This window comes from Rhinoraja longicauda, chromosome 8, assembly GCF_053455715.1.
Source record: "Rhinoraja longicauda isolate Sanriku21f chromosome 8, sRhiLon1.1, whole genome shotgun sequence".
Classification (NCBI taxonomy): Eukaryota; Metazoa; Chordata; class Chondrichthyes; order Rajiformes; family Arhynchobatidae; genus Rhinoraja; species Rhinoraja longicauda.
In genome coordinates, this window is record NC_135960.1 from 41,925,054 (window position 1) to 41,940,062 (window position 15,009).

Consider the following 15,009-nt stretch of genomic DNA (forward strand, 5'->3'; position numbering starts at 1 on the left):
CCCCTCCCCCCCTCCACTCCCCTCCCCCTCCACTCCCCTCCCCCTCCACTCCCCTCCCCCCTCCACTCCCCTCCCCCCCCTCCACTCCCCTCCCCCCTCCACTCCCCTCCCCCCTCCACTCCCCTCCCCCCTCCACTCCCCTCCCCACTCCCCTCCCCCCTCCACTCCCCTCCCCCCTCCACTCCCCTCCCCCCTCCACTCCCCTCCCCCCTCCACTCCCCTCCCCCCTCCACTCCCCTCCCCCCTCCACTTCCCTCCCCCCTCCACTTCCCTCCCCCCTCCACTCCCCTCCTCCCCCCTCCACTCCCCTCCTCCCCCCTCCACTCCCCTCCTCCCCCCTCCACTCCCCTCCTCCCCCCTCCACTCCCCTCCTCCCCCCTCCACTCCCCTGCTCCCCCCTCCACTCCCCTCCTCACCCCCTCCACGCCTCTCCTCCCCCTCCACGCCTCTCCTCCCCCTCCACGCCTCTCCTCCCCCTCCACGCCTCTCCTCCCCTTCCACGCCTCTCCTCCCCCTCCACGCCTCTCCTCCCCCCCTCCACGCCTCTCCTCCCCCCCTCCACGCCTCTCCTCCCCCCTCCACGCCTCTCCTCCCCCCTCCACGCCTCTCCTCCCCCCTCCACGCCTCTCCTCCCCCCTCCACGCCTCTCCTCCCCCCTCCACGCCTCTCCTCCCCCCTCCACGCCTCTCCTCCCCCCTCCACGCCTCTCCTCCCCCCTCCACGCCTCTCCTCCCCCCTCCACGCCTCTCCTCCCCCCTCCACGCCTCTCCTCCCCCTCCACGCCTCTCCTCCCCCTCCACGCCCCTCCTCCCCCCCTCCACGCCCCTCCTCCCCCCCTCCACGCCCCTCCTCCCCCCCCCCCTCCACGCCCCTCCTCATCATCGATGAGCCTTGGGCGCCCAGCATCCTGTCGCCGGTTTGTGGTTTTTCCCTCCTTGGACCACTGTCGGTAGGTACTCACCACTGCTGACCCGGAGCACCCCACAAGGCTTGCCATTTCAGAGATGCTCTGACCCAGTCATTATGCCATAACAATTTGCCCTTGTCAAAGTCGCTCGGGTCTTTACTCCTGCCCATTTCTCCTGCATCTAACACATCAACTTCAAGAACTGACTGTTCACTTGCTGCCTAATATATCCCACCACTTGAGAGGTAACAAGTCGTGGGATAAATTAGACAGGTAACAAGGGGTGGGATAATAATGGGCCATTGTAACAAGATAACCAATGTTATTCACTTCGCCCGTCAGTGGTCATAATGTTTTAGCTGATCGGTGGTGTATGTATGTGTGTATGTATATATATATATGTGTGTGTATATATATATACATGAGTGTGTGTGTATATATGTGTAGGCTATTTGCATACCCTCGATATATATACGCGCACACATGCACACGCACACATATATACACACATGTGCACACATATATGCACACATGCACACATATATAGACACATGCACACATATATATATGCACATATACACACACATGCACACATATATACACACATGCATACACATGCACATATATATACACGCATGCACACATACACACACACACATATTTTACTGGGTTGAAAGGGTCTCATGACTGTGTCTAACCCATCTCCATCCTAAGAGTAGAAACGTGAGCAGTATTTATCTTGCCTTCAATCAACATCTATTTTCCCCATATTATCCTAACATTCTCGAAAGCTGCAGGAAGTAAATATTTCATTGTTCCATTCCTGGTGCCTATGACAATTAAACACTCTTGACTCTGGGATCTAAGCTGAAATGTGAAGAAATGAATAATTTGAAACTAACTGTCCATTAAATTTATTAAGAGACTTATTTGAGTCGGTGAGATTAATTTGTTATAATCAAAAGACGAACTTCTATGAAGTTCCCGAGTATTTCCAATATTGTAAATGCTTAATGGATTGTGTAATGCTCAACGTTTAAAACTAAATGTTAACAGACAACAATGCAGTATTGATTAATTTCTGGAGGAGGACCCATCTCTGCCACAGAACGTTGGTTTAGCAGCCTATACTTAAATATCTTTCATTTATATTGAGCATTAAACAGAAAACAAAAGGTTAGGTGACGCATGGCAATATTTCATATTTGGTTTCTCATTGATAACTTGCTTGGACAATGCAGGGTATTTAGCTGTGGATTCTGGGATTCCTTTAAGGTGGCTTTCTGGCTGTTCCTTCAATACAATGGGAGTCTCTTTTTTGCTCTGGTTTATTTTCACCCACATGTTTAGACCGTAATGGTGTATCCTTATTGTTTTTGCCTTATTCTTAATTGTTAACTGAATGTTTGTGTCGTCATTTATGAGCGGAGCACCAAGGCACATTCCTTGTACATGCATATTTGACCAATAAACTTATTCATTCATTCATATACTCGCATTTGGTTGGGCTCAGTGTTCAACCACAGGATTAAATCTATTCCTGATCAGATGCTGTCAGGGAAACTCTCATACTGAGATTGTAATTAAGGGGGGGGGGGGGGGGGGTGCCTTGAGAAGAATTAAGTCAGTGTTTATTTGTCAAATGTACTAGCAATAGAAAAATTTAATTCCTATTTGCAGCAGCATAACAGGCCTGTAAATGCAATACTCAGATATAATATAGAATAAACAAAAAAATAATACTGTAACCACAATACTAGAGAAGAAATTAATAACCAAAATACTAGAGTCCTATGTCTTTTGATAATTTATGGCTATGAAATGTTACACATTTTGTCTGTCACATGCACAGCATTTCAAACCTGTGTTTCAAATCTTGCTCATTGCACTGGTGAATATGCAAAATGAGCCCCTCTCATCTGGCCTCAAAAATCAAAAGGGAGGCCATTGCAGAGCAGGCACAAACCTAACAGAAGCACCAATTGTGGGTATATATCAAGTTTCACAATTTCATATAACTGACACGTCATGTGCTTTTCATTTTCTCCTTATGATCCACTCTGGTTCTCTAAACACCCTTTCACCCATTTTTTTCCATCTGCCAGCCATCCACACACAGTCTACTGTCCTTCCCTTATCTGATTTTATTTCAACTTCCTTATTTATCAATTTATCGGATTGCAGCCTGCTATGTTACTATTTATCACCTTCCAGCCTCTGGCTCTGCCTCTTCCACCCCAAACAAAATCTGGCTCCATCTGATCCTTTTTATCTCTATCTGTTTATTCACAAAATGTTGGAGTAACTCAGCAGGTCAGGCAGCATCTCGGGAGAGAAGGAATGGGTGACGTTTCGGGTCGGGACCCTTCTTCAGAAGAAGAAATGCTGCCTGACCTGCTGAGTTACTCCGGCATTTTGTGAGTAAATACCTTCGATTTGTACCAGTATCTGCAGTTATTTTCTTATATCTTTATCTGTTGCTGTGTCTCCAAACTGCATCCCATCTGCTTCCATTTGTCTACCTCCTTCCTCACCTACAGCCTCCCAGTCTATGCCTCACCCCTCCCTTTTACATCCGTGTACTGCTCATCTCCTCCCTACACTCAGTTCCAATGCAGCGTCTTATCTAAAATGTTGATCATCTCTTTGTCTTCACCATTCTGCTTGGCCTATTGAGTTCCCTCAGCAGTTTGTTCTTTGCTCTACAGTAGATACTTTCTCCTGCTATTGTATGGCTCAAATGTGGTTGATAATAGTTACTCAGAGCAGGTAGTTGAAGATATCTGGGCAGTGAGTTTACGATAGATCCATCAAATCCACGTCAATGGGTATATTACCATTAACAAGGTTTGTCATTGAATTGCAGAACTGATGGATACTGACATCACCCATTCCCTTCTCTCCAGAGATGCTGCCTGTCCCGCTGAGTTACTCCAGCTTTTTGTGTCTATCTGATGGATACTGCGTTAGTCTGGATTGAGAGGCTAGATGGATTCATTGCTTAGCAAATGCATAAGATGATTGCAATTGTCCTGGACAATTCTCAGTGGTCCACCATAGACAGGCAATGATCACATCCTATCTGATATGGACATGCATGTTTGAGATTAGCCTTGGTGTAATGATGCCCTGAAACCCGGCAAAGAGTGTCATGGGAATCATATTTTCCGGCTGAGGAAAATGTACATTTCTCAGTGGCAAAATAAAAATGCATGTCAATAGAAGAGAGATGAATTGTGCAGAATTTACTAAGAGGAAATAGGGTTCAAAAAGAAATCTTCCTATTATAAAACTATATATGTGAACTTATGGATGATGCATGGATTACCTTTCAGCGATTTGCACAAATGTTTAATTATTTTGAAGTTCCTGTAGGATATATTGAAAGTATTACAATGTAACTGATGTAAATGGTTTAGCGTTTTTGATATATTGATAGCTTCTGTTGTTAGCTGATCTCCAGGAGAGACAATAAGACCAAAAATTAAAGATGTATTGGTTCAATTGGTGGGGGTGGGGGAAATGCAATTAAAAATTGGGACAGGATATCAAAGGATTTGTATACAATGTCAAACTGGAGTCAATTGTGAAGTTGTCCACAATCAGATAAGCTATCAGTATTCACCTGGTACCTGTAAAGAATGGTTCCTTCAGTGAAGTGACCAGGCACCAATGGCACTATCATGACTACATTATTGGAAAAATCTAATTGAGGAAATCCTAATTAAAAATAAAAAAAATCTAATCAGTTTCTTTCAGTTTGGTAGACAAATTGATAGAGTTAGCTGCAATGGGTATCAATGGTCATCCAGATTATTTACTACTATTCTCAAACAAAAGTCTGCAATCGGGTTCTTTGAACCTGTTGAAAGAAGATTCTGCATTATTGCTTGTTAGACAATAGACAATAGGTGCAGGAGTAGGCCATTCGGCCCTTCGAGCCAGCACCACCATTCAATGTGATCATGGCTGATCATTCTCAATCAGTACCCCGTTCCTGCCTTCTCCCATACCCCCTGACTCCGCTATCCTTAAGAGCTCTATCTAGTTCTCTCTTGAATGCATTCAGAGACTTGGCCTCCACTGCCTTCTGAGGCAGTGAATTCCACAGATTTACAACTCTCTGACTGAATTTTTTTTTCCTCATCTCCGTTCTAAATGGCCTACCCCTTATTCTTAAACTGTGGCCCCTGGTTCTGGACTCCCCCAACATTGGGAACATGTTTCCTGCCTCTAACGTGTCCAACCCCTTAATAATCTTATATGTTTCGATAAGATCCCCACTCATCCTTCTAAATTCCAGTGTATACAAGCCTAGCCGCTCCAGTCTTTCAACATCCGACAGTCCCGCCATTCCGGGAATTAACCTAGCAAACTTTGTTTGCTCCTTAAGTTAGTCCAATTTTTAAGGTATAGTTCAAACCATTTGTATCTTCATTAGAAACGTCCATTATTTAAATTCTTATTCAACAGCACTGACTTTTTCTTTTCCAGATTGCAAAGTTACGCCAACAACTTCAACGTAGCAAACAGAGTAGTCGGCACCACAGAGATAAAGAGAGGCAATCTCCTTTCCATGGCAACCATGCAGCTATTAACCAGTCACAGGTAAGATCACAGAGGTGACAGAGTCACACAAGTCACAGAAGACCAGATACATATTTAGCTGTATTCGCAGCATCAGAAGTTCATTAAAATACTTATGCAACATGTAAATCAGAATTAGGCCAGGAATAGAGGGATACATACAGTGCCCTCCATAGTGTTTGGGACAAAGACCCATCATTTATTTATTTGCCTCTGTACTTCACAATTTGAGATTTATAATAGAAAAAAATCACATGTGGTTAAAGTGCACATTGTCAGATTTTAATAAAGGCCATTTTTATACATTTTGGTTTCACCATGTAGAAATTACAGCAGTGTTTATACATAGTCCCCCCCATTGTTGGCACCATAATGTTTGGGACACAGCAATGTCATGTAAATGAGAGTAGTCATGTTTAACATTTTGTTGCATATCCTTTGCATGCAATGACTGCTTAAAGTCTACAATTCATGGACATCACCAGTTGCTGGGTGTCTTCTCTGGCGATGCTCTGTCTGTATTTCAGCCGTATTTAGCTTATGCCTGTTTTGGGGGCCAGTCCCCTTCTGCTTTCTCTTCAACATATAAAAGGCATGCTCAATTGGGTTCAGATCAGGTGCTTGACTTGGCCACTCAAGAATTGACCATTTTTTAGCTTTGAAAAACTCCTTTGTTGCTTCAGCAGTATGTTTGGGATCATTGTCTTGTTGTAGAATGAACCGCCAGCCAATGAGTTTTGAAGCATTTGTTTGAACTTGAGCAGAAAGGATGTGTCCATGCACTTCAGAATTCATTATGCTACTACCATCAGCAGTTGTATCATCAATGAAGATAAGTGAGCCAGTACCCTCAGCAGCCATACATGCCCAGGCCATAACATCCCCACCACTGTGTTTTCACAGATGAGGTGGTGTGCTTTGGATCTTGGGCAGTTCCTTCTCTCCTCCATACTTTGCTCTTACCATCACTCTGATATGTTAATCTTCATCTCATCTGTCCAGAAGACCTTTTTCCAGAACTGTGGTTGCTCTTTTAAGTACATCTTGGCAAACTATAACCTGGCCATTCTATTTTTTTGCGGCTAGCCAATGGTTTGCATCTTGCAGCGTAGCCTCTGTATTTCTGTTCATGAAGTCTGCGGACAGTGGTCATTAACAAATCCACACTTGACTCCTGAAGAGTGTTTCTGATCTGTCGGACAGGTGTTTGGGGATTTTTCTTTATTTATGGAGAGAATTCTTCTGTCATCAGCTGTGGAGGTCTTCCTTGGCCTACCAGTCTCTTTGCGATTAGTAAGCTCACCAGTGCTCTCTTTCTTCGTAATGATGTTCCAAACATTTCATTTTGGTAAGCCTAAGGTTTGGCTGATGTCTAACAGTTTTATTCTTGTTTCTCAGTCTCATAATGGCTTCTTTGACTTTCATTGGAACAACTTTGGTCCTTGTGTTGATAAACAGCAATAAAAGTTTCCAAAGGAGATGGAAAGACTGGAGGAAAGATTAGGTGCTGAGAGCTCTCTTATATCTGCATTAAGGAGGTAATTACAACCACCTGTGAAGCCATGTGTTCCAAACATTATGGTGCCCTGAAATCGGGGGACTATGTATAAACACAGCTGTAATTTCTACATGGTGAAACCAAAATATATAAAAATGGCCTTTCATAAAATCTGACAATATGCACTTTAACCACATGTGATTTTTTTCTATTACAATCTCATTGTGGAGTACAGAGGCAAATAAATAAATGATGGGTCTTTTTCCCAAACATTATGGAGGGCACTGTATCATGAGCAGGCAGATAGGACCTGTGAAATTGGCGCAGGCATGACTTGAAGGACTTTTACCTGTACTGTACGGGTTCCATGTTCTAATTATACCTTTGAGTTTGAAATAAAATGAAAGCACTCATTTTGCCAATTCGTGTGGTTGAATGATCTGAAACTAGTCCTGCTTAGTGTTGATAGTGAATGAGTTTTCTATTGAAATTCAAACCTTTAGAAGAAACCTTTGTTAGGAAATGAGTACGGTTTGAAGTTTGGGCCAAAGCCCTAAATTCCCTTGAAATCGGTGGTGCAAAAGGACTTGGGAGTGCTGGTGCAGGATTCCCACATTGATTTGCAGGTTGAAGTGAGGATGGCAAATACAATATTAGCATTCATTTCAAGAGGACTAAAACATAAAATCATGGATGTTATGCTTAGGCTTGATAAGGCATTGATCACACCATATTTGCAATATTGTGAGCAGTCGTGTGGCCCATATCTGAGTATGTGCTGGTGTTGGAGAGGGTCCAGAGGAGATTAAGAGGATAATTGGGTTAACGTATGAGGAGCATACATGCTCTGGGACTGTACTCATTGGAGTTTAGAAGGATGAGCGGGAATCTCATTGACACCCACTGAATAATGAAAGGCCTGGATAGAATGGATGTGGTGAGGATGTTTCCAGTAGTGAGAGTGTCCAGGACCAGAGGGCACTGCCTCAAAATAAAAGGACGTACCTTTAGTGTGGAGATGAAGAGGAATTTCTTTAGCCACAGCGTGGTAAATCTGTGGAATTCATTGCCATGGTAGGCTGTAGAGGCCAAGTGATTGGGTTGTTTTAAAACAGAGATTGATAGGTTCTTGAATCGTAAGGGTGTGAAAGGTTATGGGGAGAAGGTAGGACAATTAGTTTTGGGGGGAAAAATAGATCAGTCATGATTGAAAAGCAGAGCAGACTCAAAGGGCCGAATGGCATCATTCTGCACCTATGTTTTATCGTCATGATAAACAGTAATGTTAGTACAAAGGCATTATTAACAGCACAATAAGGTCAGACTCTCCCTACAACACATGACAGATAACTTAATTGTAAAAAAATAATTCAGTCACCATATAATACGATTTGTGTATGTTGTGTGTATGGAAGCTTTGTGATTAAACAATGATTAAACTCGATAAAGATGCTCTTTCCAGTGCTCAGTCTGTTTTTCTACTTTTAGTTACTGTAACTGCTGAAAAACTACTTTCACAAGGGAGAATAGAATACCAATAAAGCTTTAACTGCAAGTTAACTAAATTCAGGATATTCTGTGTTGACTTTAATCCACAAAGCAGGTAAATTCAGGTTTTGAAATTGTAACTTCATGTAGTTTTTTCTTGGCTGTTCCAGCAATGTCACCTTTAATATTGACAACAGCAACGTTTTGATGTATCCAGCTGAGAACTGATCAGTAATTCATTAATTCCCTTTCTGTGGATCAGATTCTAAGGAGAAATACTCTTAAAAATTGTGGATACGTGATATTACATGTGTTTATATTATTTCGCTTTGGAATTTGAGATTAATTTTTCTGCTGTCAGCAATGAACATGTGCAAATGATGGGACCGTGTGAAAACAGTTGAGCCTAAATTTTGCTTTCCAGACTTTAAGCTTTAAAAAAATCTGTTGTCTTATATATACATACCTAAAAACTAGTTAAGTTAATTGAAGTGATCTGCCAGATATGCATGATTGGAAAGGCATTGTAAATCCCAAAAATTATTCGACCAAAGAAAACTTCTTTTGAAGCAGAAGGCATTCAAGTTCACATCGTGGTTTTTATTCTCACATGTTGCCATCACAGTTATAGAGTTATATACAGCATGGAAACAGGCCTTTTGGCCCAACTTTCCATGCTGACCAAGACCCCCCATCTATACTAGTCTCACCTGCCTACATTTGGACCACATTCCTCTAAACCATTCCTCGCTGTGTACCTGTCCAAATGTATTTTAAACGTTGTTGTAGTACCTGCCTTAACTATCTCCTCTGGTAACTTGTTCCATATATCCACCACTCAGAAGTAGCTGGAAGGGTGTTACTTTCACTGTGGTAAAACCCCTGAAGACAAAGGTTTGGAGATTACAGTCACGATGCTAAATGCTGACTGTGAGATCTTGCTATGGGTACAATGGGGAACCCTAGGGTAAAATTAACCGTGTCAGCTTCAGGAGGTAATACGCCCGGATGTTAGAGATCGTCAAAGTTAATTTGAAGGAAAGGAGGAAATTATTGATAAAGATGATGACATCAATGAGTACTGCATGATGTCATTCACTATTTGATAAATTTCAATGAGATGCCCCATCATCTTTTAAACTCCATCGAGTACAGGCCCAGTGCGATCAAACGTGTATCATACGTTAACCCAATCATCCCCACGATCATTCTCGTAAACCTCCTCTGATCCCTCTCCAACACCAGCACATCCCTCATAATATATGGGGCCCTAAATTGCTCATAATACTCCAAATGCAGTCTGACCAGTGGCTTATAAAGTCTCAGCATTACACCTCTGTTTTTATATTCTAGTCCTCAAAATAAATCCAAACATTGCATTTACCTACCTTGCCACCAATTCAACCAGCAAATTAATAACCTTTTGGGAATCAGCACTCCCAAGTCCATTTGCACCTCCAAATTATGAATCCTCTCCCCATTTAGAAAATAGTCTACACCAATATTCCTACTACCAAAGTGCATGACTGCACACTTTGCTACACTGTATTCCATCCGCCACTTCTTTTCCCAACTCCACCTACCCCTCCACCTATCTTCATATTATCTGCAAACCTGGCCACATAGCCTTCAGTTCCCTCATCCAAATCAATGATATGCAGCATGAAGAGTAGCGGCCCCAACACCCACCCCTATGGAACACCACTAGTCACTGGCAGCCAACCAGAAAAAGCCCCTGAAAGAGACATTTATTGTTGACAAGATTAAATGCTTATCGGACCAGGAAATTACTTTTGGGTTTTTTGACAATATTTGATGATGTGAGCTGTCAAATTTTCTAACTTGGGTAGAATGGAGGATTTGTTTTTGTATTTCGATGGAGTAAACAGAATTTGAGAATTCTTTCTGATACTAATCCTGTTGTTATCCGTACAACATGTGATTGATGTATATATGACTAAACATGAGACTCTTCCAATAATTATTTGCCTGCTCTGCAGAGAAAAGCCAGGGAACAAGGCCAGTGAGCCTAACATCTGTGGTCAGAAAGTTACTGGAGAGTATTCTAAGGGATAAAATATACATGCATTTAGATGGACATGGGCTGATTGGGGATAGTCAGTAATGTTTTGTACGTGGGAGGTCGTGTCTCACGAACCTGATTGAGTTTTTTGAAGCTCATCAGGTTCAAAACTGATATGAACAGTGATTTTGAAGCTGTGTCGAAAAAGGTTGATGAGGTGTAGCTGTTTTTCTGGATTTCAGTACGGCATTTAACAAGGTTCCACATGGTAGGCTGCTCTGGAATGTTAGATTGCATGGAATCCAAGGTGAGATAGCTGAATGGATAGAAAATTGACTTCATATCAGGAAGCAGAGGGTAATGATGGAAAGATGTTTTTCGGACTGGAGACCTGTGACTAATAGTGTACCTCGGGGTTCGGTGCTGGGGCCCGTTGCTGTTTGTCATTAATATCATTGATTTGGATGAGTATGTACATTACATGATTAGCAAGTTTGCAGATGACACTAATGTGGGTGGTATTGTAGATAGTGAAGATGGTTGTCAAATATTACAGCAGGATCTCTATCGGTTGGGCTGGTGGGCTGAGGAATGGTTAATGGAATTTAGTACAGAGAAATGTGAGGTGTTGCGTTTTGGAAAGTGCAACACAGGCAGGACCTGCACAGTGAATGGTAGCTACAGACAATGAGACTCAACAAGATGACTCTGATGCTCGTACAATGATTTGGGTGGGGGAGGGGGGACAGAGAGGGATGGTTGCAAGGGTTACTTGAAGTTAGAGAAATTAATATTCATACCGCTGGTATAACTCGTTTTCATCGAGACCACAGCTAACTGGCCTGTCTCCTTTATCATCGTTATTTTTTTGCATATCTTTTATTCATTTGTTCTATACCTCTCTATATCACTGTCTATTTCTCTCATTTCCCTTTCCCCTGACTCTCAGTCTGAAGAAGGGTCTCAATTCAAAACGTCACCTATTCCTTTTCTCCCAGAATGCTGTCTGACCCGTGGTGGTGGGTGTATGGTACAAGCTGCTGGAGGAGGTAGTTGAGGCAGGTACTATCGTAACATATATGAAACATTTAGACAGGTACATGGATAGGATACGTTTCGAGGGATATGGACCAAATGTAGTGTTGATAGGGCATGTTGGTCGGTGTGGCAAGTTGGGCCTAAACGTTTGTTTCCATGCTGTATGACTCAATGACTCCGTAAATTATGGATATTTTTATTATTGAGAAAACTGTTAAAAGACAAATGCAAGAAAACAAATCCATTGTGCAAATTCATATTATAATACTGAAATGTGGAACAAGCATTAGCTCCAAGGATGTTAAACATATTTGCTATGCAGCAGTTTTAAGAAGTTTAGATCTTGAAATCTCAACAAATGAATTTCAATGACACAAAACCTGCTCCCAGCTTAAGACTTTGTTTACAACAATTGAATTGTGTTTCTTTACTATTCTAACAACAAGCATTGAGCTTGATGCTCATTCATAATGAGACAGCTCCAATTGCTGCGTTCAACAGTCACATGCCACTGGTTTGTATAGCGCCGTATTGTTTTCTCTTGGTAATTTTTCTCCAATTTTGTCATATAATTGTACCCTATTGTGAGGCATTTTGCTGCCTCAAGTGGTGTGTTAAAAAGGGTTAACTTGGAAAGACTGCTAGTCTGATAAAGAGCACAACCTGTATGGAAGACCATGAACAATGCAATGCATAGTGTGTAAGTAAATAATTTGGAGAAAACAATATAATAAATCTGATTTTAGTTCGTTTCTCAGACCAATTTACTGGTGATTTTTACTATTGCTAAAATTAAGCAAAAATATAATTGCTACATTTTATGCATGCATTTCTTGAACCTCAAATAGGTTAATTACTTTATGCCCCATATAAATCAGACAAATGAATACGAGTAAATAAACTTATTTTTGATAACAAATTCCTCAAGCTCCATTCCATCCATTACTTGCATGGGAGTCTGAAACTTGGGCTCCTGTGAGACATTTGAATATTTTATTAGGTTATAATTACTTTAGGATGTGAGTTTGGTTTTTGTGCAAGAGATTTGAAAGACAGATGGCAACATTATATGAGAAACTAAATTGTGCCTCTACTTTTTTCAGATTTCAAAAACCAATCTCCATTTGTGAAGAAACAGTGATTGGGGCAGTGGATGTTGTGCAAACAGATTTTAGATTGACATTTAAGGTCATAAGTGATAGGAGTAGAATTAGGCCATTTGGCTCATCAAATCTACTCCACCGTTCAATCATGGCTGATCTATCTCTCCCTCCTAATCCAAATAATTTGATGAAGTCCCACATGGTAGGCTGGTCCAGAAGATTAAGATGTCTGGGATCCATGGTGATTTAGTAGCTTGGATTCAGAAGTGGCTTATCCACAGAAGTGGTGGAAAGATGTTATTCTGGCTGGAGATCTGTGACAGTAATGGTGCACGGGGATCTCTGCTGGGACCTCTGTTTATGGTATAAAAACTTGCATAACCTTGATACCCAAACTTGGGTTGCTTAGGAAGTTTGTAGACAACACAAAAATTGGTGGAGTTTCATTCAGTGAGGAAGGCTATTAAAGGATGCAGCGAGATATAGATCGTGACAGACATAGGCAGAGAGATGCAGATGGAGTTTAGTCTGCGCAAGTAAGAAATATTAAATTTAGGGAGGTCGAATGTAAGAGAAAATATATAGTTAATGGCAATACCATTAACTTTATTGATGTCCATAGCACACTGGAAGTAGCAACACAGGTAAATGGAGTGGTAAGGTAGGCCACTCTATTTGCAGGTCTTTTTGCAATTCATTTCGAAGAGTGAGGAAGCCAATTTGTTGCTTTATAAAACTTTGGTTTGGCATCATGTTCGGCACAGACAGTGAGTCAAAGAACGGTTCCTGCGTTACACTGTTCTATGTAAAATCCTTACCAAGTGTGCTCTATGCATCAATTTCCCCATCTGTTTGTATGCCTTGTCCATTGCTCCCAAGTTGAATTCTTCATTGGGTACTTAAACAAAAATATTTTCCACTTATAACAGAACAGCACAGGAACAGGCCCTTCGGCTCACAATGTTTATGTGAACATGATGCCTAGTTAATCTGATCTCATCAGCTTATACATGATCTATGTCCCTCTATTCCCTGCACTTCCATGTGACTAAAAGCCTCTTAAACGCCATTATTGTATCTGACTGCACCACCACCCCTGTCAATACGTTCCAGGCCCCCACCACTCTCTGTGTAAAAAAACGCCCCACACATTTCCATTAAACAATCCCCATACCTTATAGCCATGCCCTCTAGCATTTGTCATTTCCACCCTGGGAAAAAAGGTTCTGACTGTGCACCCTATAATGAGGCCACCAGAACTGCATATAATACTCCAAATGTAACCTAACTGAAGTCCTATAGCTACATCACGACTTCCTGATTCTTACATTCAATGCCCCACCCAATGAAGGCAAGCAAACCATACACCTTCTTCACCACCCTATCAACATGTGCTGCCACAATTAGTGAGTTATGACATTTGACACCAAGACCGATCAGAATCAGAATCAGAATCAGAATTGCCTTTATTATCATCCAAAAAACGTCTTTTACCCACAGTCAAACAGTAAGAAGCAATAAAAAATAAAGCTATAACACACACAATCACAAAACCAACACACAAAAAAACATCCATCACAGTGAGTCTCCTCCAGTCACCTCCTCACTGTGATGGAAGGCCAGAATGTCTTTTCTCTTCCCTGCCGTCTTCTCCCGCGGTCAGGCTGTTGAAATTGCTACGTCGGGGCGGTCGGGGCTCCCGAGATTGAAGCCCCTGCCAGGCGGAGAAAATCCCACGGCCTATTCAAGGCCTCGCCGGACGGTGAAAGGTCCGCAGCGGGCCGACCCAAGCCCCGCGATTCAGGGCGGGCGAAGACGCTGCTGTTGCCGGAGCTCCCGAGGTCGGCCCCCACCCAGGGGCCTACGAGCTTCCGACGTCCACGCGGCCCGCGGTCGGAGCCGCCGAAGGTGAGTCGCAGCCGCACTCGCAGCGCTACCACAGCCTCCGAAGGCAGCCAGCTCCACAGATGGTAGGTCCGGTCCGCGGGCTCTGCGAACCAGAGCCCCAGGTGGTCCCAGCTGGAGGCCGCCTGCTCCAGGTGTATGGCCGATGGTAGGCTGCAGCGGGAACGGAGACACCACCCAAAAAAAAGGTTGCGTCTCCGTTCGGAAGAGACAATTTTTACAGTTCCCCCCTCCCCCACACATAGCACACAACCACAAAAAAACACTACATCAAATCTAAACACTACAATTAAGGCAAAAAACAACAAAAAACATAAAAGACAAATGGACTGCAGGTGAGCCGCAGCTGCTGCGCAGTGCCACCACTTCCGTAGGATTAATAATAATAATAATAATAATGCATTACATTTATATAGCACTTTTCAAACACTCAAAGACGCTTTACAGGGATTTCTAGAAC

General features: G+C 42.6%; 1 protein-coding gene across 2 annotated transcripts in view; it reads left to right on the forward strand.

Moving 5' to 3' along the window:
- Positions 1–15,009, forward strand: part of LOC144596267 (protein FAM117B-like) — an 82,882-nt gene that overhangs the window by 23,941 nt on the left and 43,932 nt on the right. For both annotated transcript variants that reach the window (XM_078404487.1, XM_078404488.1), the window contains exon 4: positions 5,402–5,515. In XM_078404487.1, the coding sequence (XP_078260613.1) occupies positions 5,402–5,515 (114 nt within the window). The remainder of the gene's footprint in view (positions 1–5,401; positions 5,516–15,009) is intronic.